Genomic DNA, 27,357 nt, shown 5'->3' with positions numbered 1-27,357 from the left:
ACTTCTTGTGGGGGTGGAAGCTTCAGTTACATATAGCCTTCATCAATACCTTCACTACTAGAGGTCTGCACTAAGTGGAAAAAAATAACAGCGGTAACAGAAATATAGAATAATACATCCAAGGATGAAGGGTGAATATTTGATTAAAAAAGTGAACACTGAGAAAATCGTTGAATGTACAGGGTAGTGCGAATATTGAGTGAAATACCTGCTCGGCAGAGTGAACCGGACATCACCACCCCAGGAGAAGGGTACAGGGAGATGATGGGGAGGCTGTTCCGCCTTCAGAGCGGGAATTACATATCTTCCCCATGACCTGATGCCCCTCTTCCTCACAGGCGGACCACCAGGCAGTATGCAGTTTGACTGCACTACACTCCAACGGAGAAAGCACTCGCCAGAATCAGGGTGGGACTTGCAACAGCCAAGTCCCAAGCAGACCCTCGGACGCCATGTCCACCGGATCAGCCTTCACAAGAGGAGGGTACTCCACTGGAGCCTCACATTTTGCAATACCCCAGAGGAGCAGCGGCACAGTAGCGTCCTATGGATCTACTGTGTGAGGAGTGACCACCGGTTCTCCTCCCTCTGCCACCCACCTTTGGGAGCCAGCACGTTGGCACGTCTCCCAGGCGGCCTCCAGTGGAGCTCCCCAAGAGGGAGGCGGGCCCATGGATAGTATCCACCTGATCTATCTTTGTGGGAAAGACCACCGGTTGTCCCCCAGCTGCACCAGCCCCCGACGGCAGGAGGACAGAGTCTACCGGGCCTGTGGCACCAGCCAGGAGACCCACCGGGCCTCCCCCTCCGGTCGTCCCCGGACAAGTGGCCACCTGAGGGAGTGTCCTCCAGATCTCCTTCAGCCATTGCCCCGAGAAGGAACCTAGGCAGTGCCCACTGGGCCTGTCTGGCCAATGAAGTACCCACTGGGTCTCCCTCTCACGTCCTGGCATGGAGCTCTGGCAGAGACCGTCAGGACAGCCAAGCCAGGGAACAGACCACCAGTCGCTTCCCCTTCGTGACCAGAGGGGTTCCTACTGAGGGTGATGCCATTTACTCGGCCCGCCCCTCCTGTGGCAGAGTGAGGCTCCCCTCTCCCTGCCCCTCCTGTACGAAGGGTGGGAACTGCTCCCCTGCAGATACCCTGCCAGAGACCAGCCAGGGCGAGACCACCCTAAGGCCAGGCATCCTGTCGCTGTGGCACCACCCTTGCCACCAACAGACGCTGCCGGACTCCCCTGGAGCGAGCGGCCACAGACCATTCCTGATGGCCTCCTTTCCAAGGCAAGACCGCAGTCCCTGGTGTCAGCGAGCCACCCCTACCACCCGTCACAGCTGCCGGACTCCTCCTGAAGCAGGTGGTCGCAGTCAACCCCTGATGGCCGCCTCCCCTGGAGGGGATCGCAGCTCCGTGAGGGCTCTGCCTGACCTGCAGCCCTCCCTTGACACGGGCCTAGCCAGATCTGCCTCAGGACCCCCACCATGACAAAGGGCAGGCGCTGTGCTGCACGCCTCCTGGCCCTATTTGGCCCTAGTCCTGAGGGTCACCCCTCTCCCATGGCCCCTACTGAGAAAGGGCTGCCCACCACTCCTCCCTTCAGTTCCAGCAGCACCAGTGGCAATCCCGATAGTGACCTACACCGGGAGCACACTCCTGATGGCCTGCCCCCTATGCCCAGCCGCTACCTGTGGCTGCCAGTGTAGCGGGCCCCCGGCGCACCCCAGCACCCATCACCACCTGTACCCAAGAGTAGAAAGACTCTCAGATGACCCTGTGTGAAACCTACCTCCCCTAGTGTCCCGAGTGGTCCCCCCCCCGCTCCCCCTTCTTTGTGCATTGAACTGTAATCGCAGGAAGACTCACGTTGACCATTAGTGTTGGTATAAAGGCGTGAGGCCCCGGCTGGTTCCCATGTGTGACCCCCCCTCCCAGTGCAATACAGCGTGGACTCCCCCTAAGTACCGTATTGTGCCTCGGCCCCTGAGTTGTCATACATTCCACAGACCCCCCATTAGTCTTATCCCAGCTACACTGGATGAATATACCAAGGGTTTTACTCTCTGTGTCTAGGTCACGCAAGAAAACGGTGTCTCCATAGTGTCTTCCATCCCTGTCATTCGAGTTGGTAATAAGTGATATATCTCTCCGTCCCTATGTCACGCGGATGTGACATATGGCGGCCTATATCCCATCTATGTCACTCAGATGTGTTATAGTTGGTATAGGGTACGTCCATGTCACGCAGATGTGCTATGGAATGAGAATATATTTCTGTCTCTGTGTATATCGAGATAGCCAGTAAAGGAAGTGTTGTGTTACTCCCACCTCTGTGTATATGATAATGAGACACACCTGGCATAGTGTATGTTGTACACGTGTATTGTAATGTGAAATTACTCTGTGTAAGTGTAAGTTATATTTCTCTGTATTGGTCAATATTCTGTGTTTACTAGGTTTGGTCATGGACTGTAGTGTATATTGTTTTTTAACTTGCTTTATTGTTAATATACGTGAGCCTTTGATCTCTCAGTGTTTGTGCTTGTCTGCATACTCTGGCCCGATCGTGAACAAAGAACCCAAGGCCTACACTGTACCTGGCCCCAAGAAGTCGGGCTCAGGCTACACTACATAACACTGGTGGCTAGCGGTGGTTCTCGATCCGGCAGTAGAGCAACAAGGAAGGAGGAAGACCGCAAACATGGCTGCCAAACCACACGTTCAACTCCCTAAGTTTGACTCCGAACTATACGATATACACACCTACATGTCCATGATCAAGGCTTTACAAAACATTAGCTTTGAAAACGACCACGGGAAAATAGCAGTCACACTCCTACACCTCGGGAAAATTGTATCGAGCATCGCCACAAAAATAGTCCCGGATCTGAAATGGGACCGGTTCCAACAAATTGTGACACAGGCCGTCACACCCCTGCTCGGAATGGTCGTCGCCTTTTCCCAGCTAGAAACCCTTACATACACTGGGAACTCAGACGACACCCTATACAAACCCAACGTCTTGTCACCACTGCCTACCCGGAGGCAGATACCAACACCTGGGACCAACATGTGTTCAACACCCTTTTGAGGATCCTCCCCAGCATCGTTAGGGAACACTACAATCTACGACCCAACTGGGGACATCGACAAGGACATCCAGATGGTGAGGCGTCTCCTTGCCGCCTGCACCACCCCCCAACAAATCAGGGCAGTGAGCCGAGTTCCCATCCGTAAGCCCCCTTCCACCAAACCCCGGACGCCCCCCAGAAACAAGGCGCCCCCGGAACCTCCCGTCCTACCAAGGGCCGTCCCCACCTAGAAGCACCCTAACCCCAGGGAGACCACCACCCTTATCTCCATCAATCCATGGGAGTTTTCCGCATGTAGCCATTGCTGCCTCATACACGACATCTGGGAGCAGCTGAAGGCCGCCTGATGCAAAGCAGCCAACCAGGGGCACCGCAAAGTATCAGCCATTGAAGATGACCCAGCCGAGGGCAAGCCACCCCCCACAGATGATCCCAAAACCGAGGAGACGGAACTAGGTGGCGAGGGGGAGGATGCCTCACCCCAGCTGTTTTTTTAGGACCGCCCCTGCATCTCATCACGGTGGTGGAGGCCACTTCACACAAGTACTACCCCCCAGTCTACGATAAGGTATGGCTGAACAGGGTGAAAGCTCGACTACTGGTTGACACGGGAGCAGCCAGATCATGTTTATACCACCACTTCTACTCCTGTCACTCCACAGCCTTCGGCCCTCTACTCCCCAACTCGGCCCACCTTGTAGACACGGGGGATGGCCCCGTCTATCCATGGGGAGACACGGGCCCTCCATGTTGAAACACACCAACAAGCGACCTCTTAACATCCCACCCTCTCGAGAAGAGAGGCGGGGAGAGGGGCACCTCGCTCTGCCACATGAGGGGTGGGCTGAACAAGAGGCACTGCCCTCGGTAGGAGCTCCAGGACTCATGGAGAGGGGATGACCAGAGGCCTGCTCCCCATCTTGGCGGGCCTGATGAACCCTGCCGAAACTCCGGTCCGGGGTGCGAGTGGGTGGCCCGAGGGACACTCCTTCGGCCAGGCAGCCCCGTTGGGCACTGCCTGAGCTCCTACTCGGGACAGGGGCGGAGGAGGAGTCTGAGGGGACTCCAGGTGTCACAGAACCTAGTGACAGAGGGAAGATGAGGCCTGGTGGGCTCTCTTGACTACAGCTGCAGCTCTGGTGGAGTCTGCCCTTCTGCCGTCGGGACTGGGGCACCTGTCCCAGGGATAACGGGAGGGGGAGGCCTGGTGGGCACTCCTGGGCAAAGCCACAGCTCAGGTGGAGTCTGTCCTCTGTCCATTGTGGTTGGGGCAGCCTTAGGGGACGACTGGTGGCCTGTCCCAAGTGGTATCTTCAGTGGAGTCTACCCCTGGGCCCACCTGCCTCCTGGGGAGTTCTGGCGAAGGTCGTCCGTAGGATGTGCCGACGTGCCGGATCCCGAAGGTGGGTGGCAGAGGATGGAGAACCAGTGACCACTCTACCTACAGCAGAACCGGCGGGCGCTACTGTGCCACTACTCCCCTGGGGTGCAGCAAGTCTAGAAGCTCCTCCTGAGTCCTCTCCTTTTATGGAGGCCGAGTGGATACAGCACCCGAGGGCTTGCTTGGGACTTTGCGTATGCAAGTCCCACCCCGATTCTGGCAAATGTTTCCTCAGCTGGAATGTAGTGTACTTTCACTGTACACTGCCCTGTGGTCTGGCTGCGGGGAAGAGGGGCGTCGGGTCACGGGGGAGATATGTCCTTCCTGCGTGGGCGGCTTGTCAGAAAAAACGGCCTCCCCGTCATCTCGCGGGGTGGGTGTCACCCCCCTGTACTCTCCTCCTTGGAAGGTGGTGTCGGGCTCATTTTGCCATGCAAGTATTTCACCCACCTCTGTGTGAAAGTTAATGAGACAAACCTGACATTTTGTATGTAGTACACGTGTATTGTAATGTGCAATTACTCTGTTTAAGTGTAAGTTATATTTCTCTGTATTGGTCAATTTTCTATGTTTACTAGGTTTGGTCACGGACTGTAGTGTTAATTGTTTTGTAACCTGCTTTATTGTTAATACATGTGTGCCTTTGATCAGTCAGTGTTTGGGTTTCCCCCCCTTCTCTGCATACTCTGGCCCAGTCATGAACAAAGAACCCAAGGCCCACACCATACCTGGCCCCGAGAAGTCGGACTCAGGCTACGCTGCATAACATTGAGCTCCAATCCTGTGTTGCAGGGACAGCTCAATTTGCTAGACATTTTGGCAGCATCATGAAATTACCAGTCAACCATGTAGTCAGCAGATGTAAGAAAGCAGACATTAAAAGTGTTATGCTGGGTGTTTAAGGGGGGACTTCCCGTCCCTAGAACGCCTAGGGTGCAGCTGGGTTCCCTTTCTAGACCGGAGCTTAGACAAATATGAGAGCCAGGGCATAAAAACACAGGGCAACAACCTTACACATATACTGACAAATTCAATGTTGTGGAACAGGCAGACAGTCTTACACAACATATTAGGCAAAAATCAATACATAGGCTGGTATTAGTGGGAAGAGTATCACACAGGATACTAGATGTACAGGAGTCTAAGTCTGGTTCAGGAGGGCAAGGCACTACTTCACTGTCAGTAGTGAGGAGGCAATTCCGTGAGGCTCACACTGCTCTGGCACTAAGTTTTAGACTGATCATGGGGGGTTACTGACTCTGCACAAAGAGGGGGGAGGGTAGATTTTGACACTATGTTACAGGCATTGCACCAAGGGGTGATGTTTCATCCCGGAATTCGTGTACATTGCACTGTCTGTATATTCACTGTTTGGTATCACTGAAACGCCTGTTCTTATACTCATTAGTATGCGTTCTTTCTTGGCCTCACTGTACACTTATATTACGTTACACTCACCCTTGTGCCTCATGTGCCGGTCTCACTGTTCACTTATATTTCACTGTCTTTGTATTCACTGTTATGTCACGAGTGAGGCAGAGGGAAGGGGAGGTCCAGGGGCTCACAACTCTCGGCCTGGGATAGGCAGAGGCCCTCTGAGAGTCCCTTCATCCCACGGCCACAGGACCACCCTCAGGGGCATCGTCTCTCGGCTGAGGCTCAGGCTATGTGTGGCGAAAGGCCCCTCACTATTGGGGCTGGGGACTGGAGTCTGGCCCTCAGGACTAGGACCAAATAGGCACTGGAGGCACTCACTCAGGCGCCGGGTGGAGGAGGACAGGCGTCGCCTTCATCAGGGAGGGGATAGGGCCCGCATGGGGGCCTTGGGGATGTCCTCGGAGATGCGTTGGCTGCTGTCTCCTGCTGGTGGCACCGCCATCAAGGCTGGGCTGTGGCATCGTTCCCTGCTGGAGTCCATCAGGTAGGCACCCTCTTCCTCCAGAAGGAGGGAGAACAACCCCAGGGACAGTACAGGGCCTCTGCACCAGTCCTCAAGGCAGTGGTCCTCCTCCTGGAGGTTGCCTCAGTCTTGGTGGACAGAAGGGCAATCCGTGCCCCCACCAGAGGGCAGGACTGAGAACAGATCACCTTCTCGTTGTGGAGTCACAGGGGGTGAGGGACTTTGGTGTCTCACCCCGGCATAGCTACAGGCCGTCGCTGGGTTCCCTTGGGCAACAGATGGAGAGTGGCTACGGGCCATCCCTTCGCTGTCGGCGTGGCTACAGGCCATCGCTGGGACCTGACTCCCTGACAGAAATGCAGATGAAGCGTGACTACAGGCCGTCGCTTGTCTGTCGGCAAGGCTACAGGCCGTCGCCAGAGTCCCACAAAGAGGGCGATGTGCAGGCGAGGAGCGGCTACAGGCCATATCCTGCATACTGGCGTGGCAACAGGCCATCGACGGTGTCATGCCTTCCGAAACAACTGCAGGAGAGGGGACGTACTATAGTCTCACCAATCTAAAACCAAGGTTTGGGTGGAGTCCAGCCGGGGATTTCCCGGCGTACATCGTTGCCTTGTTTCCTATACTCTGATTGGGTAGTGGCTGACCTGACACCGTTAGAGTTCGTCCGCTCACACCTCGCCACCTGGCCTGACATGACTTCACCCACTTCTGTGTGTGTGTGTGTGTGTGTGTGTGTGTGTGTGTGTGTAAAGACAAACTAATTTAAGTTATAAATATAATTTAAGTTATATATATAACAAAGTGAACAGTGGAAGCACGTGACAGAAGCTTAATCTCCCTCCAATGGATTAACTCCCAGTATGGGCCTGGATGTTGCCGCTCGTGAGTGTTTTAACTTATTTATTTCTGTTAAGAAAATAGCGTATGTTCTACTGATTCCTTCAAATTATATAAACGTAATTGTTACATTACTTACCCAACTTAGAACTACCGTGAAAGTCGGTAAAAGTAACTACATTTTTTTCAGCACCACTGTAAAATATGTATGCCACGTTTCTTTATTGATGTACAAGAGCCATATGCATTACAAGTTTACCTTCCTTTGATATGCTAGAATACTTACGTTTATATTGTATTAGTATGTGTGTACCTATTACATATATAACAGAATCTACTCATCGCTCGTTTAGGAAGTATGGCATGGCTGCACCCAGCGCCAGACCCCACCCAAACCTTGGTTTTAGATTGGTGAGACTATAGTCTCTCCTTGGCACGGCTACAGACTGTCACTGGTTTCTGCAGGGGATGTTAGCAGCACTGGATGGAGTGACTACAGGCCGTCTCCTAATTGGCGGCTCGGCTACAGGCCGTGGCCTTTTTTTGTGTGCGGCTACAGGCCGTCACTGGTGCCCCGCTACAGGCCATGGCCCTTAAATCAGAGTGGCTACAGGCCGTCTCTCTTATCTCTCGAGTGGCTACAGGCCGTCTCCTTTATCTCTGAGCAGCTACAGGCCGTCTCAGGTATGGCGCAGTTACAGGCCAGTGCTGGGGTGCTGCTTGGAACTGCTAGACCAGTTCCACCTCGATCGTGTCAGTGGGCAGCTCGCCCGGGAGGTAGTGTACTTTGACTAAGGTGGTGGCGGCGGGTGAGTTCCGGGGAATAGGGGAGCGCGGCCTAGGTGAACTTATGTCCGCATTGCCCGGGCGCGTTGTGTGCATCGTGTAGCCCTCCGTGTCCCCCTCCTGGGGGTGTGGTGGCGACCTGAGTTGCCACAGCCGGCATTTTATAAAGCATGAAAAGTTTTAAGTAATGGAAGAAATGATACAGAACATCCAGTATTTGTACCTCATATATCCCCGTAATACAAGAATTAAAGCTGATTAATATTTGGCATCCAGTATAGTTTGGCCACTGATTTACGATAGGGGCTATCTCCCCAGCAAGCGTGTGACTTTGGTCGCCACATTGAAACACCCGCATTCGTCCCCACCATGGTAATGCTGTTCTTAGCTTACTTACATAATGAGAGTCGGCCATGGCACTATATTTTAGCTGCGCAGTGGACTATGTCTATATTTTCCGAATTCATCGGCTGATTTCAAAAGGTGCAGGTGTCGGGTGTATGAACATCATCAGCAACGCCCAGAGCCCCTGGCGCCCAGGCGGCGGGCCGCAGCCTGCGGGCAGACAAACTACGCTGGCTACCTATGAGAAAGCCTATCTAAGGATGCGTTCACAGAGAAGGCGGGTTTACCCGCGCAGGTTACCGGCGCCGACCTGCGCCAAGAACGAAACCATACAAACAAATGGGGGTGTTCATAGAAGAAACGGGGTCGAACGTGTCGGAGCAATCGGCCTGCTTCAACCCGCCTTCCGGATTCCTCGGACCATTCTTGCCTGCTCAACCCGCGCAGGTAGAGGTGTACAGACTGGCGATGGCGCGAAATTGTGGAGATCGCGACGCTCCAGTAATATGCAGAAATCATTTTTTTTTTTTTCGCCTTTTTATATCAGAATCGGTCATTGTAGACTCAGGATCGGTATGGAAACAATGAAATTTAAACATTTTGTGATGGAAAGACTATTAGTTATTCCCACAATTGTTTGCGGAATAGCTAATATAACTCCTTTTTAAGATCACACAAAAAAAAGGTGATATTCTCCAAGCTGTCCTCTCTTGCAGTTTATTTCATGTGTTGCAGTTTTGTTCCTTTTGATCTTTGGGTGAACACTGTCAAGCAACATGAACTCATTAGACGACGAGCTTGACATCTTCACTGTATGCCTGGTAGATCACAGCTGACTGCGACCTTGTCCCTTTAACGTCCCCTTGTCCCTTTAACATCGCGCGGATCGGAGCTGGTTACCTGCTTCCTTTGTGAACACCTACCCGTGCAGGTAACCAGCGCGGGACGCCGCCGGAAACCACCTCGCCTGCCTGCTTTCTCTGTGTACGCACTACGCAGCCTAAGAGAAAGCCTCTCTAAACCGAAACCGAATCTATTAATATTACTTGTTTTCATCATTCAGAGGTGCATTTTTCATTAACATTATTTTATTACTTTCTCTGATAACTTAGCACTTTTGTCAAGACGGATATTAGAAATTATATATATTACAAAAAGTTACGGCTTCGGTTCCAAGTTTCATTCGGAGTACTTGTTCGCGACTTGGCGCCTATTTGTAAACAAAAAATTCGGGCAGTGTTTACTTTGGTAAGCATTGTAGTATTTCCAAGCATCAGATAAGCGTTTGGGCAGGACACAAGCAGAGAAGTAAGACTGATAAATGCAGTATGTAAAGATGTATCGCTGACACTGACATACTATTGCAGAGATAGACCCATAATATGGTTAGGTTTGTTTAGGTAAGTTGTGTGGGTCTTACAAGTCCACTCGTATTAGAAGAGAGTGGCAAAAAGGGTAATAAGAGAAAAAATAATGACAAAAAATAAAGAAGAAATTTGTGAAGACATGAGAAAAGGGAGTAAGACAAAGGAATCAGTGGAACAAGAAATAGGCCTACAGAGATACCTAGAGGAAATAGAGTTTGAAAGTGCAAAGATAATATTTTTGATGCGAACCAAAAAGCTAGAAGTGAAGGAAAATTGGTCAGTATTAAGTGTCTGCCATTACTCCATTTCACTAGTTTTTTATTTCATTTTTTCGAGTTTTTTGGTTGTTTTGGTTATTTCTAATGTTGAAACCTGTTGCAATTTGGTTTTTATCCATTCAGTGATTTTGGGGTAATGATTAGAAACCAATTTGCAGCTTGTTTCAGCATACCAAAAAAACTCAAAAAATGAAATAAAAGACTAGTGGAAATTAGGCTAAATTAACCTAACCAAACCTAATCTAACCTAACCTAACCTAACCTAATCCAACCCAAGCCAACCTAACCTAACTTAACCTACAATACCTTATTGCATAGGAAGGTCATCCAGGTCAAGCTCGTCCTCAGCGTCATCTTCTCGTTCATTTGTTTCGTGTGGAATAGCACAGCCACGGCATCTGGGAGGCAGTGGATTGGAGTTTTGGAGGATACAATTTTGCGGTTTCGATGAGGAAGGCGTGGATTTCCGACCCCTCATGCTCCTTAAGAAATAAATACCTCCCGAGGTACTGTGTCAGATATTTTGCCTTGATGCCAGGCCTCTTGATGTATTGTTTCACATCCAACCACAGCCTCTCGATATTTTGGGTGTGACTGTCATGATTATCAGGATCTACGAAGTTGAGGCTGTGGTTTATGCAGAGATGGATGAAACCTTCGTCATCTAGTTGTAGGCCTTCCAACAGTCACTGTAGATGACCGACCCAGGCTTGACGAATTTTTGGATGATAGGAATTAAGGTGTCCTTATTCCTGGGAAGCACAGTGCTGTCATCTGTAAGAAGAGGCACAACGAATCTTCTTTTCATGTCCCATTCAATGCCACCAAACAGCCAGATTTGTTGGATATCTCATCCATGGTTGTATTTTCTCCTGGTTACCAGTGTTTCCTCCAGTTCAATTTTGACACCAAGTCCTCCAGTAGGTTCTTGATTAGAAAACCAGTGCTGGGTGACTTCAGAGCAAAATGATCTCCAGTCAGTACTTGTTGAGAGGCTAATTTGAAGATTTTGTATTGTCCTGTGGTGACACCAGGACTTATCCAGCTATTCGTTTATGAAGCAGATGACTTGCCAAGGCTGCAGTTGAGTCCAGGAGAGGAAGGTGCCTTTGTACTGTGTTACACTGTAATTGCAGCGGCGACGCTTCTTCGTCTTTGGGATTATGTACGTACCTGAACAATAAAACTGATGTTTTCTCTCGTTATTCAAGCACTTTTTTCTGCAAAGAGGACAGTTCAGTATGGCTGGCAGGACGCCATGATTCACTAACAACTCGATGCTGGCTTGATTATCCTTGTAACACGCCCTAATGATATTGTAGGGAAGATATTCACAGCCCACGCACAACGTGGCCGACGAGGGGAATGCCATATCTATGACTGAGCTGCATGTGCGTTTCTTTTGAATGTGATTGGATCCCACATGTCTTCCTTTGAATCTGATTGGCTTGCACATCTCTGAGGCATGACGTCACTGTCTACTTTGAAAATGATTGGTTCATTTAAAAGAGAGGTGCTCTCATTCGTGAAGGGTAAAGAAGGGGAAAAATTGCCGAAATGAGCAAGGTAAGCCAAAAGTGAGGTATTAGAATTAACTCATCAAATTCCCAACTAATGCATTTGCGACAGCTTTCACTTGATTGTTCCTGCCCTATTTATTGTGTAGATTGTTTCTGTTCAACCCAGACAGCTGGGCCTGATTAATGGCAAACACTTAATATTGACCAGAAAATTATAAGAAAAGGTATGAGCCTAACCTAATATGTGACATGTGTCAAGAAGAGAATGAAAATCAGCATCGTTTATTCATATGTGAAGCTGTGGCTCGGTGGGTTAGAGCATTCCGCTCTGACCGAATGGTCGAAGGATCGAATCCACCCAAGGGTCATTGGTGGACATCAGAAAGGGCATCTGGTCATATAATGCTACACGCTCCAATCCAAAGTCCTCTACCTAGGGGCAACGCCTTAGCCCTTCGGGGATACCTGGCGTAAAACCAAAGTACAGTATTATTATTTTTTATAATACGAAGATTTAACGAGAAATTAAAGGAAAAGAATCAATAACAGAATTACAGTAATCACTCCAATATCCGACATAACAGAGCCATAGGTAGGTCCGGATACTGGTTCTGTCCGGATATTGGGCCCCAGCTTATGGACTTGTACTTATGGACCCTAACTCAGAGAAACACCTATACAACTCCCTCTGGACATGCATAGCACCTATTTAAGACCCAAATCACATCAATAAGGCACATAAATGACTGAAATAAATGCAAAAGAAACATAAAATGAGGGTTTAGAAGTAGGTTCATACAATAATAAACATTCTGGTGACTGGCTCCTGGACTGGTACTTATGGACCCTAACCTAGCCTAACTCAGAAAAACACCTTCCTACTGCACATGCCTAGCTCCTAACACCCTATTCACACCAATAAAGGACATTAAAGAGTGAAATGAGGTAAGTATAGTATGGAAAAAAGTACAGTATGAAACATTCTTATGTCCGGATAGTGGGGATGTTCGGATATTGGGCGTCCGGATATTAGAGTGATTACTGTACTTAAACAAAATGAATTACAGGTTGTAGCAAATACAGTGAGCAGAATAATGAAGTGAAGAGAAGTAATTATGAATATAAGAAGCACCATAGAAATGAACAATAGAGACTGAAAAAAAAAAAAATAAATAAATAAATAAAGCCATCTTGTGTAAAGACAAGAACTCCCGGATGGGAGTAGGCGCCAACAACAACAACAACATGGAAACATTTTTAGGTTCTTAAAGGGGACTTAGGCCCATCGGTCAATTATTTTGGTAGTTCACAACACTCGATCCGGGAAATCTGGCACAACCACCTTGTAGACCATGTTGTTTTGAATCAATTCCGCTATAAACTTGTATTCGGAAATGTATATTTACCATGAAAATCCGGATAATGTTGGTTTTCAGCCCATAATCATTCCTGTCAATTTTATTTGTTCGCACACTCATCTCCTCCAGTTCATTAACATTTTCCTTATACACTTCTGTCGCAAATTGGTTTTAAGGAAGATGTAATAATATTTGGGTACCCCCACCCCACCCTCCCCCTTCCAACCCAGCTAGGATGACTTGCTGGCTCAACGAAATTCGGTTCAAATTGAACTCTCGATGCTGGCGCGAAGCGAGCCAATCACAGCCGTCACCAGATCACCTACAGCCAGTCAGCTTTTGCGCTGCTTCCCCCACTACCTCCCACTTTCATTTCAAAATCAGAGTAGATATGGCGGTCCAGTGCAACAAATGTCACTCGGTTCCTGGCCGCATTTTTCAAAGGTGCTTTGAATACAGCGATTCAAGCATTGAGTTTCTTAGGTCCCTGCACTCTCTATCCTCATCAGTGAGGACGCTGATTCTGATGAGTAAGGTAAGAAGATATAAGGTTTGAGAAGTAGGTTACTCTCAGTTTGGGTTAGGTTTGGTTAGGTTAGGTTTTAGGTTGGGTTAGGTTAGGTTTCAGGTTAGGTTGGGTTAGGTTAGGATAAGTTTGAGCTTCGGATTTTACCTATGAAACCTTGGATTTTCTGATTTTTTTTTATATGATTCATTCGATTATCAGCTCATTTCACTCGGAAATGACCATTTTTTGTGTTTCTCCCCTCCCTAAAACCCCCGATTCCCCAAGATCCCCCATTATTGCAGGGAGACAGGGGGGTCTTATCTCAAAATCTGGTCATTTCCTATGGAAATGATGCTCAGAATCGAGTTGATCACATCAGAAACCATCAGAAAAGCATAGGTTTTTTGGGAAAAAGCAGTATGGGCTGAAAAACGATATATACCGAAAATCCCGTATTTAATTACAGTAAAACCTCGATATGATGGACTTCAATAGACCGGAATTCACTTTTATCAGACTCAAGGAGCTACTGGACTAAATTCCTATACAGTGGAACCTCGGTCCTCGAACGTCTCACATGTCGAACAAATCGGACCTCGACCAAAAAATTCAAGAAATTTTTGTTTTGCTCCAGAGGTCGACCAAAATATCGGACCTCGACCAACCTGAACGTAGCCAAACGAAGGGAAGCTGGCCGGCCGACAGTCACGTGTCCACCTTTGTTGTTCGTCAGCGTGGTTGTCCTGCTGTGCTTCACATTTTTCTTGATTCAGTGCAGTATTAGCCCCTAATAATGGCTCCAAAGAAAGCAAGTTCGTCCAGTACGGCTACTGGCAGTGAAAAAAGGGAAGTAGTGCGGAAAATAATTGAAGAAGTGGAAAAATTATTGCTTATCTTCATCAATGAGAAACAGATAGCAGGAGACAGTGTTAGTGAGTATATAATTTGTGAAAAGGCAAGAGAAATATACAGTCACCTCGTAAAGGAAAGCATTGGTACCAGTGCTGAAACTTAAATAGGTAAGCATCTGAGGTCTTGGAATGGATTAAAATGATTTACATTATTTCTTATGGGGAAAATTAGTTCGGTCCTCGACCAATTCGGTCCTGGAACAGCCTTCCAGAACAGATTGTGTTCGAGGACCGAGGTTCTACTGTATATCAGATAAAGTCCGATAAAGCCAGGAGCACTCCGGACTGCCTGACCATTTCAGCTGTGTTCGCCACAATAAGGTAAATAAAAGACATGTTTATCAGTGTACAGTACAGTATTATTATATAGTACCGCAATGGTAGTCAAAACAGTTTAAAAACCATTCATGTGGTCCGGACTAATGTCTGATATATCAGAAAAAGTCCGGATTAGCAGGGGGAAGTCTGGATGTCGCTTATATCAGAATTTCGCATTTTTCGGAATGGTTTGGGCCCCAATTAGTCTGTTATAGTGAGATCTTACAGTACCTTGGATCTCCACTGATGTCTGCCAGTTGCCAGCCATATTTAACGTTCCTAAGGCGCATTTTTAAAATGTGCCAACGGCCATGCCACGTTGAGTACACCGCTTCCCATCCGATCAACGAAGTTAAGCAACGTTGGGTCTGGTTAGTACTTGGATGGGTGACCGCCTGGGAACACCAGATGCTGTTGGTATCCCTACGTGTCAAGTGGGGTTGGTGGAGGATTAGTGCCCCTCCCTGTAAAACAATTAACTCTAAGCCCTTGACCACCCTGTTTGGGATACATGGCATCTGGCAATGAATGGATGGATGGAAAGCTGGCTGTCAGACGCAAATGAGGTTAGGTTGGATTAGGCTTGGTTTGATTAAATCATTAAGTTTCCCATTGCTTTGACACGAGACACAATGACATGTCCAGTTGGAACGATGGTTGGCAAACAATGCAGCCAGTTGGAGAGATCGTTGGTAAACATTGCTGCGGGCAACCTGGCCGCTTCCATAACTACCCAAAAATAGGTACCGGTATATTTTGCCATCGGTAGACCTAATCTCCAAAACAAGTTACTGTATTTTGGAAAAAAATGAAGTTCAAATTCATTCAGATCATACTAAAATCTACCAGAAAATATATTTTTTGTTTCGCGAGTTATTTTTGAAAAAAATGAAGTTCAAATTCATTCAGATCATACGAAAATCAACCAGAAAATATATTTTCTGTTTCGAAATCGAGTGATGTGAACTACCAAAAATTGACCAACTCTTGCATATTAATTTTTACCCACTTTTCTTAGAGATTTGAAGGGTGCAACAGACAAGGGGTGACCATTTCCGCCCTACCGCCTCAGCAGCTTGATAGACATTACATCAGAGCCTGGGTATAGGGCCTCAAAACTGATGAGATATGCAGAGGAGCTTGAAAATCCATGCCTGCATGAGTAGGTCCAGAGCTACGGTAACTCACCAGTGAGAGTTCACAGGGTGAACTGCCTCACTGCCAGTATGCCCAAATAATCCCTCAAGGTACACCTCGTGGTAAACATGCACTCTGCTTTAAGTAGAAGCACCTTACCAAATCAGTTCTTCTTCCTGATAGTCTGTTATATTTTTCTGATTACAGTGTTTCTAGGCATAAGCATTATTTTTCTGATTATTTCTAGGGTGGTAAATAAGCCTTATTTTTCTGATTATTTCTGGGGTAGTAAATAAGCCTTATTTTTCTGATTATTTCTGGGGTCTTAAATAAGCATTTCTAGTTCATTCTGTTTCTCCATGGTTTTTCGCTGTTCTGCTGTGACAACTCGTTTTGGATTTGCCAGTGTAATGACAGAAAGGACTGTCCTAGCCTAAGTGTTTAACTAAACCCAACCCAACCTGGGTTAACTGTACCTAATAATTTAACCAAACCTAACCTCCAGTTTGTAAATTGGAAAATGAAATCCCCCTTTGAGTAGGTTGAGTAAGCTTTTGCCATTACACCGGAAACATCAATAGTACCGGTATGGCTGAAGGAATGTGATGATAATAACGGGGGGAAAATTTTTCAGCAGGAAAAGGTAATTTACCACCCTGGTAGTAGTATGAAAAGTACAGAAAACACACTGGAGAAATGTTAACTGAATTGGTAAGATCTGTCTGCTGCTTAAAGTAAAGCGTACATTTACCTACCTTTCCATATAGTTGTGGGGACAGACCAGTAAAACATGGGCAATGGTTTCCTCATGCCCATACCGGGTGCATGCAGGGATGTCCACCAAATTCAAGCTTCTTAAGTGAGGGGCAAGGATGGTATGTCCAGTGCTTGTACAAGTTAGTGTCCTATCAACATGCCTCAGCTTAAGTCTAGCCCATGCGTGGGGGAAGGAATCCAGGTGATATTGACCAAGTATTGTACTTGGAAGATACATGTTGAGTTCTCTTTCCCACAGTGCACTGGTTGCTCGTTTGACTGAATCAATCAAGGACAAAGCATCTGGCTCCAGAACCACCAGCTCCTCACATAAATGAGCCAGAGAAGTTGTGATAAACCTGATGGAGACATACAGTAGGACCACCTATCTATCTATCTATCTATTGCCAGACGCCTCAATCCCGTTTGGGGTGGCCACAAACAAATCGCCTCCAAGTCGCCCTGTCCCCCACCATTTCACTGCCCTGCTCCCAACTCACCCCCCCCTCTCTCATATACTGCTCCACCCCATCCCTCCATCTCACCCTAGGCCTCCCTCTCCCTCTTCCCCCCTCCACCTCACTCACATACACTCTCTTCGTCAGTCTTTCACCCTCCATCCTCTCCACATGGCCAAACCACCTCAGTGTGTTCCTCATAACGCTTCCTATCACATCCACATCCACATCACAATGCTCCTTTATATCCTCATTCGTCAGCCTGTCTCTCCATGTGACTCCACAGGCTCCTCTTAAATACGTCATTTCCACTGCTCTCACTCTTGACTTGTGTCCTTCCAACAACGTCCAAGCTTCACTTCCATACGTTAGAGTTGGTATCACAATACTGTCATGTAGTAACTTTTTCACTTCCATGCTCACTTCCCTGTTTCTTATCACTGCTTTCAAAGAACCAGCAACCTTTCTTCCCTGCTGTACCCTTTCAAGCACTTCACCCTCCAAACCTCCATCCTTACTCATCACACTACCCAAGTACTTAAACGTACTCACATTTTCCAATTCCTCACCATCCAACCTCGCTGTACATTCACTGACTTCACCTCTATCAAAGACCATCACTTTACTCTTCCCTACATTCACCTTTAGATTCCGTTTCTTACACACTCTCCCAAACTCATCCACCAAGCATTGCAGCTCCCCTTCGTCTTCACTCAACAACACAGTATCATCTGCAAACAACAGTACAGGGAGTTCCCAAACACTATCCTCTCTCACCAGGGCCACTCCAACATCCACTACCCTACCTTGTACCTCTTTTATTACCCCATCCATGTACAGATTGAACAACCATGGAGACATGACACATGCCTGTTTCAACCCAACTTTCAAAGAGAAAAATTCACTTAGTTCACCATCCACACGCACTGCAGCCTTCGCACCATCGTACATACTCTTCACAGCATTCAACAACTTCCCATCTACACCATATATTCTTAACACTATCCACAATCCTTGTCTATCCACCCTGTCATATGCTTTCTCCAAATCCATGAAAGCCGCTTACAACTTCTTTCCCTTCTCTAGAAATTTTTTCACTAAAGATCTAAGAATGAATATCTGATCTACACAACCTCTTCCCTTCCTAAAGCCTCCCTGTTCTTCTCCAACTATTTTCTCTGTTCTTTCTCTAACTCTGTCAATAAGTATCCTACCATACACTTTTCCTATTATACTAAGAAGACAAATGCCTCTGTGATTACCACACACTTCTTTTTCCCCTTTTCCTTTGTACAAGGGAATACAGTAATTATACCTGACTTCCAATCCTCTGGGACTCTACCTTCCTCCCAGGCCAGTCTGCACATCTTGCACATCCATTCTACTACTATCTCTCCCCCATGCTTCAGCATTTCACCACACACTCCATCAATTCCTGGGGCTTTCCCCGATTTAACTTTCTTCATTGCTTCCACAACTTCTGTCCTACTGATTTCTTCCTGTCTTCTCACCTCCCTCCTTCTCCCAGCCATTCCCCAGCCACTTATACTCGCATTACTTCCATCCTCTATGTTCAACAATTCCTTAAAGTGTTCTCGCCATCTGCTCACATTTTCTCCCTTCTCCACTAGTAATCTACCATTTTTATCTTTCACTTCCCTGCTAACTTCACTTCCACCCTGTCTTACTCTTTTCACCTCTTTCCAGAACATTTTCTTACAGTCCCTCCACTTTACACTCAAATTCCTTCTAAATTCCTCATCCACTCTCTTCTTACTCTCTCTTACTAATCTTTTCACCTCTCTCTTTCTTTCTACATATAACTCTCTCTTCCACCTCTCAACTTCTTCCACGCCCCTTTTTCTCATCCATTGATTGTATGCTTTCTTCTTTTGTGCCACAGCCTGTCTCACCTCTTTATTCCACCACGCTGTTCCTTGCACCCCCCTGTGTCTTCTCTTCCTTCCACACACCTCATCACATGCTGCACATATTTCTTCTGTAAATATCCTACACAAACCTTCCACGTCTCCCATCTGCTCCAATTCATATTTGCCCAATCGTTCCTCCACTTCTCTCTTATACTCTGCCTTTTTCTCATCCTCTTGTAATCTTTCCACACTCCTTGCAACTACTTCTTCCTCTTGTCTTTCCCTTCTTCTATTCCTCCATCTTACTTGAATCCTAATTCTGGCCACCACCAAGTAGTGGTTAGAAAGTCCACTCCCCCAACCTCTAAAAGCTCTTGCATCCATTACACATCTTCGCATCCTATCATCCACACACACATAATCAATCATTGCCTTCCTTTCATTCAGTTCACCACCCACCCTTCTCATCACTCGCCATGTATACCTGTGGATCATTTTATGCCTGAAGAGGGTATTGGCTATCACCAACCCCCTCCCAGCCCAAATGTCCACTGACGCACTCCCATTCTCATGTATCTCAGCAGGCACACCCCACTCACCAACTATTCCATCCACCTTCACATTCCCAACTTTACCATTCATATCACTAATCAAAAACACTCTCTCATTCCTTCCAAACTTTTCCATGCACACTTCTACATTTGTCCAGAACTCTTCTCTCACTCTTCTAGCACGATCTTGCGTTGGCGCATACACACACACAATCGCCCACATTTGTATTCCAACTTTCAACTTTACCCACACAATCCTTGACCACCTCTTTAAAATAATTTGTCTTTTTTTTACCTACTGGTACCTTTGAACTGATCAGTGACTTTGTAAAGGTGTAGAGAATTACATTTTCAAGTATGAAGGGGGTCCATCAATAAATAAGGAAAATATGATTACAGAAGGGATAGGTTAGGTTAGGATAAGCTTGGTTAGGTCAGCATAAAATAGTTTAGGTGAGGTTGGAATACATAAGATGGTAATTCTTTATCAAACAGGTGCAGTCACTCCACCTATATTATAACAAGTCCATGATGTCAAGGTAAGTAATTTTGGTACATAAACAACACAGGTAGTTAACTGTTCCATTGTGACTGCAAGAAACAATTGGAAAAAGACAAAATAAATCTATTGTGGGGTACCATATTAAAGGATGCAGCCAGGTCGCCTGTGGTAGACTGATGATCTCTCCGACTGGCTGCATAGTTTACCAACCATTGCTCCGACTGGTCGCGTCAGTGTATCGTGTATCAAAGCAATGGGAAACCTTATGATTTAATCAAACCAAACCAAATCCAACCTAACCTCACATGCACATGACAGCAAGCTCTCAAATTTAAAAATGAGCTTTAGGAACGTTAAATATGGCCGGTTGCTGGCAAGGATCAGCTGAATATTTACACATTTTAAATCATTTACAGCTTTCAGAGGTAAGTTTATAAAATCCCCAGTGACTGTGGTAATCCAGGAATAATAAGTAACCTGTGAAAGACTCATTTCAATAGAAAATACTGTATGGAAAGGCTGTGCGTATTAGGTAAAGAGTTTTAATAATAAGATTAGGTTAAGTTAGGAAAATTCAGGTTTTGGTTGGATAAATAGACATTGGTAAGGGTAATTTTGTTAAAAACGCATTCAAAGATGGTATCTGTCTGTCTTTGCACACCACAAGATGGCATCTGTTAGTAAGCAAACACCACTTTTTAAAATACTTTTCACCACCTTTAAAAGATATTAAAGAAAAAAGAAAAACACTTAAAGAATCCCACGAAGAGCTAAGGTAAGGATAAAAACAAGAAAACTGCCAAATAACATGGTTCCATGTCTCCTTAAAGATTACTGAAGCTGTCTTGTCAGTAATATCATTGCCTCAGATGCCCATGTGCAAGGTTATCCACTGCAGAATTATGGTCTTTTTTGACGAGTAGCTATGTAGCAACAGGTGCTATGTCCCAGATACCAAATCTATGAGATGCTGGGTGGTCCAGTTGCAGTGAGTGTATGGAGCCCTGCAATGCCACATATAACACCACATGCTGGGACAGGCAGATGCCATCTGATAAACAGCAATGAAAAAACACCTATATACCCACTTCACATGCAGAGCAGTACAACATTTCGGTTACAGTACCACGTTACAAGCCCCCCTCTTGACGTCCACCCATCAAAGGTATATTTAAATAATCAAGTGCACCTAGCTAGGCCAAAAGCATGACATCACCCAGCCATCACAAGTACCAGTTTAGATTTGGGTTAGTGGAATTACAGATGACTTGTGTCCAGCTTGTAGATTAAGCCCAAACAATATAACACATAATGGAATATTGGACAGCACATGCCATACAAAGGCTGAGAAACAACATCAACAGTGTAGGAAACCTATGGGACACCCCCATAGGGGCAGGTGCTTTCCTGTGGTCGATGAGTCTGCTCAGTCCAGTGGACCAGGGTTGAGTAACAACAACAATACAGCATTTTATTCAGTCAGCAACAAAAGAAAGCAGCTAAACAGAAGCACTTATGCATTTGTTAAAAAAAAAAAATTGTTTGGCAATGTTTACACCATATTGTTTATTGCTTGTACTGTACATTTCATAAGCTTACACTGTACAGGATGGAAGAAAGGCAGAATATAAGAGAGAAGTGGAAGAGTGACTGGGTAAATATGATTTGGAGCAGATGGGGAACGTGGAAGGTGTGTGCAAGATTGATTTGAATTGATTAATTTATTATGCCCGAAGGCGACAAACCTATTACAGTGCTATGCGGCCATATGTGAGGTGAGTACAGGGGGACTCATGCCACACAGGACACGCTGTCGATCTATAACAAATTAACACTCACCAAAGTGTGGATGACGCATGAGAATAACATTAGGTTATCATCTTCCAACAAATGTTTACAAGTGTCCACTAATGTGAGTCTGTGTGGTATTAAAGCAGAGACAAGTGGACATTGCAAGCAATAATGGTCAAGGGTGTTGGCATTGGGTGCATCACACAGCTTACAGGAGGAGAAATGAGGTGCGTTGCCCGCCCCAGCCACGTGCCACACACGTCGGTAGCCCAGTCTGAGGCGGGCACACACCACGTTATGTCGATGAACCATAAGACCACTGTGACGATATCTGTGGGAACGAGAGAGAAAGTGGTCATAATGTTGGATAGACGTATGTGCAAAATATTCACAGAAGAGATCTGTGCAGCATGTGAGGTGGTGTGTAGGGTGAACAGAAGATGAAAGGGGATGCAAGGAACAGCATGGTGGAATGAAGAGGTGAGACAGGCTGTGGCACAAAAAAAGAAAGCATATAGTGAGTGGATGAGAAACAGAGGTGTGGAGGAAGTTGAGGGACAGAAGAGAGATTTATATGTAGAGAAGAAGAGAGAGATGAAAAGATAGTATGAGAGAGTAAGAAGAGAGTGGATGAGGAATTTGGAAGGAATTTGAGTGTAAAGTGGAGGGAATGTAAGAAAATGTTTTGGAAAGAGGTAAGGAGAGTTAGACAGGGTGATAAAGAAGCTGGTCAGGGGGTGAAAGATAGAAATTGGTAGATTATTCGTGAAGGGAGAAAAAGTGAGCACATGGAGAGAACACTTTAAGGAATTGTTGAACATAGAGAATAGAAGTATTGTGAGTATAAGTGGCTGGGGAATGGCTGGGAGATGGAGGGATGTGAGAAGAGAAGACGAAATCAGTAGAATTTGTGGAAGCAATGAAGAAAGTCAAAATGGGGAAAGCCTCAGGAATCGATGGAGTGTGTTGTGAAATGCTGAAGCATGGGGGAGGGATAGTAGTAGAATGGATGTGGAAGATGTGCGGATTGGCCTGGGAGGAAGGTAGAGTCCTGGAGGATTGGAAGTCAAGTACAATATAATTATTCCCCTGTACAAAGGATAAGGGGAAAAAGAAGTGTGTGCTAATCATAGGGGCATTTGTCCTCTTTGTGTAATAGGAAAAGTATATGGTAGGATACTGTTGACAGAGTTAGGAAAATAACAGAGGAATTAGTTGGAGAAGAACAGGGAGGTTTTAGGAAGGGAAGAGGTTGTGTAGATCAGATATTCATTCTTAGATCTTTAGTGGAAAAGTTTCTAGAGAAATGAAAGAAGTTGTATGCAGCCTCTGTGGATTTGGAGAAAGCATATGACAAGGTGGGTGGACAAAGAGTGTGGAAAATATTAAAAATTTAGAGAGTAAATGGGAAGTCATTGAACGCCGTGAATGGTATGTACGAAGTTGCCAAGGCTGCAGTGAGTGCGGACAGTGAGCTAAGTGAATTTTTCTCTTTGAAGGTTGGATTGAAACAGGGATGTGTCATGTCTCCTTGGTTGTTCTGTACATGGATGGGTTTATAGAAGAGAAACAAGGTATGGCAGTGGATTTTGGAGCGGCCTTAATGAGAGAGGGTAGTGTATGAAAATTCCATGTACTGTTGTTTGCAGATGAAACTGTGTTGTTAAGTGAAGACGAAGGGGAGTTGCAAGGCTTGGTGAAAGGGTTTGGGCGAATATGTAAGAAACGGAATCCAAAGGTCTGGTTAGTACTTGGATGGGTGACCGCCTGGGAACACCAGATGCTGTTGGCATCCCTACGTGTCGGTGGAGGATTAGTGCCCCTCCCTGTAAAACAATTAACTCTAGGCCGTTGGCCACCCCGTTTGGGATACATGGCATCTGGCAATGAATGAATGAATGAATGAAAATTCTGGTATTTGAGAGAAATGAAGTAACTGAATTTACAGTGAGGTTGGATGAGGAGGAAATGGAAAATGTGAGTGCTTTTGAATATTTGGGTAGTGTGATGAGTAAGGATGGAAGTTTTGAGGATGAAGTGCTTGAAAGGGTACAACAAGGAAGAAAGGTTGCTGGTTCTTTGAAAGCAGTGATAAGAAACAGGGAAGTAAGCATGAAAGTGAAAATTTTACTGCATGACAGTATTGTGATAGGAACTCATAACATATGGAATTGAAGCTAGGACCTTGTTGGAGGTACAAAGTCGGGTGTGAGGGCAGTGGAAATGAGTTAGGGTATTTGAGAGGAGCTTATAGAGTCACATGGAGAGACAGACTGACAAATGAGGAAGTGAAGGAGCATTGTGGTGTGGATGTGGATGTGCTGGGAAGCATTAGTAGAAACACATTGAGGTGGTTTGGCCATGTGGGGAGGATGGAGAGCGAGAGACTGACGAGGAGAGTGTATGTAAGGGAGGTGGAGGGATGGAGAGGGGGGGGAGGGCAAGGATGAGGTGGGGGGATAGAGTGGAGAGGTATATGAGAGAGAGGGGTGTGAGCTGGGAGCAGGGCAGTGAAATGGCGGGGGACAAGATGACATTGAGGCGATTTGTTTGTGGCCAACCTGTACGGAATTAAGGCGTCTAGCACTAGATAGATAGATAGACACAGTACAGGCACTCTAGTCTTTATCAGGGTATCCTGAGACAAATTTTCCCCCAGCCTGTCTTTTCTTAAACTGGACACTTCCAGTTGTGTAGCCTGAACTGGAAGACACTTCCAGTTGTGTAGCCTGAACTGGAAGTATGTCATTCACAGTACTTGTCTGCCTTAAAAGAGCTTTACTGTCTGTAAAACTACATTTCCAATAACTGTTTATTAAAGAGGTATAGCTCAGAATTGCATAAACTAAGTAATGAGCATATTAATTACGGCATTCGTTAGTTTGGTGTAATTCCGAAAATTAAATCAACTGCAGGGAAAAAAAATCATACCTGTGTAAATACTGAAACCCATAGGTATATATATCATTAATGCGTGGACCACCAAGACCCACTGAGAGATGACAAATTTAGAGGTGGAGCCATAGGCTAAATAGCCTTTTCCAGAAGTATCTCTTTGAAATTTTTTAAGCTATTAGGTAATGATATATTGATTTATGTTACATTGGTATGATACCACCTCATGCTTCACCAAATACTGTATAGGATGCTGTATGTATTTGTTTTAACATTGTACTCGGTTACCAGAAAGAGTGTGTGTGTGTGTGTGTTTCAGACTTCTCACAGGAAAAGTTATTTGGGGGGTAATAAATGACATTTCCCCCAAAGAGATTTTTCCAGGGAAGTGAAGGTCAGTTTCAAGCTACATACAAAAATGCACCAGAAAGATGTGTTTTTAATATGACCATGCAAGGGGATCTTAACTCATAAACATCCTAACTTAAGGTTGCAGCCTTTTGTAGCCATACCTTACCTTACTTTACCAAACTGAACAACCAAGTGGACAAATGGGAGGGCCAGAAAGTATAGAAGATTGTTATTTAACAAACCAGTAGTATATTACATTTTTCATTAAATTTCCTGTGTGCCATTCAGCTGCTTTAAAAAGATTTGGTGTTCCATGAAAGTTGAAAGTTAGCTGAAGGCATAGTTTATAGTTTATTAAAAAAAAAAAAAATCTGTTTCCCAGTCCTCAGTCACTTTGATAATAGCTCAGCTTTATGTATGTAATGATACTGCCACTTCAGTATGCAAGAGATGTACCGTACCGTAATGTATAGCAAGAGAAACAGGTAGGCTAAGGATAAAGAGATCTCAAGACACTTCTGTCAAGGCCGTCCCCTCTCAGGGCATTTCCTCAGGAAGAAGCAAGACATCATAGATGATGATAGTAGGCTAATTAGTTTTATAGCTTTGTCATATAGAGTTTGACAGTTATTCTGTGTAAGTAACCGGAGAATGTCCAGTACTGGATTCGATATTTTGTCAGTATTGAGAAATACTAAATTGTATATCAGTACTATAGGCCTACTGGTACTTGATTTTCTTTTCTGTACAGTATTGTGTTGCAGGTATGGTGAGATCAGCCAAGTCATCTGCTAGTCCCATTGTGGGACCCTTGCATCACTTCACAGCAAATGAGTTGACTAGGGTGCAGGAGCGACTGCTGGCATGGTATGATGGCAATAAGCGAGTATTACCATGGCGTACAATTGCAGCCACTGAACCTGACAGGAATAAAAGGGTCTATGCAGGTGGGTTCCACAACTCATGTGATAGGAAAATTTCAACATTAGTGGTGTGGCTTTAATGCTTGTAGATGAAATCAGGTACTGTAATTATTGATCCATGCATGCATGGAATGCTGCCTTTTGAAATGTACTGTATTTATGTAACTGTGTTTGGAGGAGAAACAGGGATCTTTTTGAGGGCACCTTTGTTATCATCTTTATTTATTTGAAGAGAGTACAGTAGGATCTCATGCAGCCTAAATACTTATGGGAAAAATTTTTTGGGGACAATTCAGTCCTTGCCATACCATTTTTTTTTACATCCTGTAATCATGTTTAGAATGTGAAGATTATATATGCATTGATTACTATATCTTAATGACATTATTTAATGTGACTTATGATAGAAAAATTTACTGGAATATTTTGCTTTGCCTTTTTTTTTTTTTTTCCCCTAGGAATTCACTCATGGTATGGCAGTGTATCTCTTGTTTGCATTTGTTCCATATCAACTGTCATTTCTTGCTACAATGTTAGTCATTCTGTAGATGTTCTTAACAGCACTTGTATCATCATGCTTCATCTGTTACCTCCATCAGTAAACAATTTATTCTGGGCTCTAACAGAATATTACTCAACTTAGTGAAGAGGTTAAAAGCAATTCCCATTGTATCCATTACTACAATGATATAAGATGATTTTAAATAAACTTAGGAGAGACTCCTCATTGCATTGTTTGTGCTGTTTATAAAGGCTCCAGTGTGCTTGCTTCCTTCAACCTTGGTAGCCACATGATGGCCTTCCATGCTGCTCAATCTCTACCAGCCTCTCTTTTCATTCCGTTAGCCCTGAGGTTGCACTTTATGACTTTGTCCCAAACCTCTTTTTTTTTTTTTACAACTCTACCCTCAACGTTCACAGCTCTTGATCTTCGCACTTTGTTGTCAGCTGCCATCCTCTCCACATGCCCAAACCATCTCACATTGCCCCTTCTTATCACAACATATATACATTCAAATTGCAGTCTTCTTGTCAACTCTTTATTTGCAGTCCTAACCTCCAGACTTGTCATTCAAGGATGCACTACCCGTCCGTCAGATCATTCTAACCTTAGTATGTTTGAGCTTATGAACGTACTCCTCCTTTACTGCCCAGGTCTCACTATGGCACAGTATTACTTTCTTCATATTTGAGGAATTGAATGCCATTACATTACTTCAGTGTTTCACTTCTTTACAGTTACGCTTTTGCCGTGACTATACTATGCACTCCTGGACCTTGTTCCACTGCAGTTTGCATTTTATTTTATTTTATTATTTTGTAACTTGACCCATGGGCACTTCTTTCCTTAGAATCTTATGCTTCACAAACAATCTTGGGGGGGTACAGAAGCATTCCATATACTTAAAAAAAAAAAAAAAAAAAAAAAAAAGTACAACACTTGTCATGTGCATCTCCATATCCATTCATCAGTTCATTGCTCTTCATCAGTTCTTCATCTTACTCAGCCTCCATAC

The 27,357-nt window shown here is 45.4% G+C and overlaps 1 protein-coding gene and 1 non-coding gene across 2 annotated transcripts in view; both read left to right on the top strand.

The window, feature by feature from the left end:
- Positions 1–9,630: 9,630 nt before the first annotated feature.
- LOC145413294 (adenine DNA glycosylase-like) overlaps positions 9,631–27,357 on the top strand; it is an 81,325-nt gene continuing 63,598 nt past the window's right edge. The window contains exons 1-2 of the mRNA XM_080283022.1: positions 9,631–9,671; positions 25,682–25,864. Coding sequence (XP_080139148.1) covers positions 25,684–25,864 — 181 coding nt within the window. The 5' untranslated portion in view covers positions 9,631–9,671; positions 25,682–25,683. The remainder of the gene's footprint in view (positions 9,672–25,681; positions 25,865–27,357) is intronic.
- Positions 14,907–15,025, top strand: LOC145413314 (5S ribosomal RNA). Its single transcript, XR_013899713.1, has one exon. It is a non-coding gene; the product is annotated as a 5S ribosomal RNA (ribosomal RNA).

This window comes from Coenobita brevimanus, chromosome 95 (genome assembly GCF_032717465.1).
Source record: "Coenobita brevimanus isolate Jiangsu-jjx chromosome 95, ASM3271746v2, whole genome shotgun sequence".
In the NCBI taxonomy this organism is placed as follows: domain Eukaryota; kingdom Metazoa; phylum Arthropoda; class Malacostraca; order Decapoda; family Coenobitidae; genus Coenobita; species Coenobita brevimanus.
The sequence above is the reverse complement of the archived record's forward strand: the minus strand, read 5'-3'. Positions and strand labels throughout refer to the sequence as shown.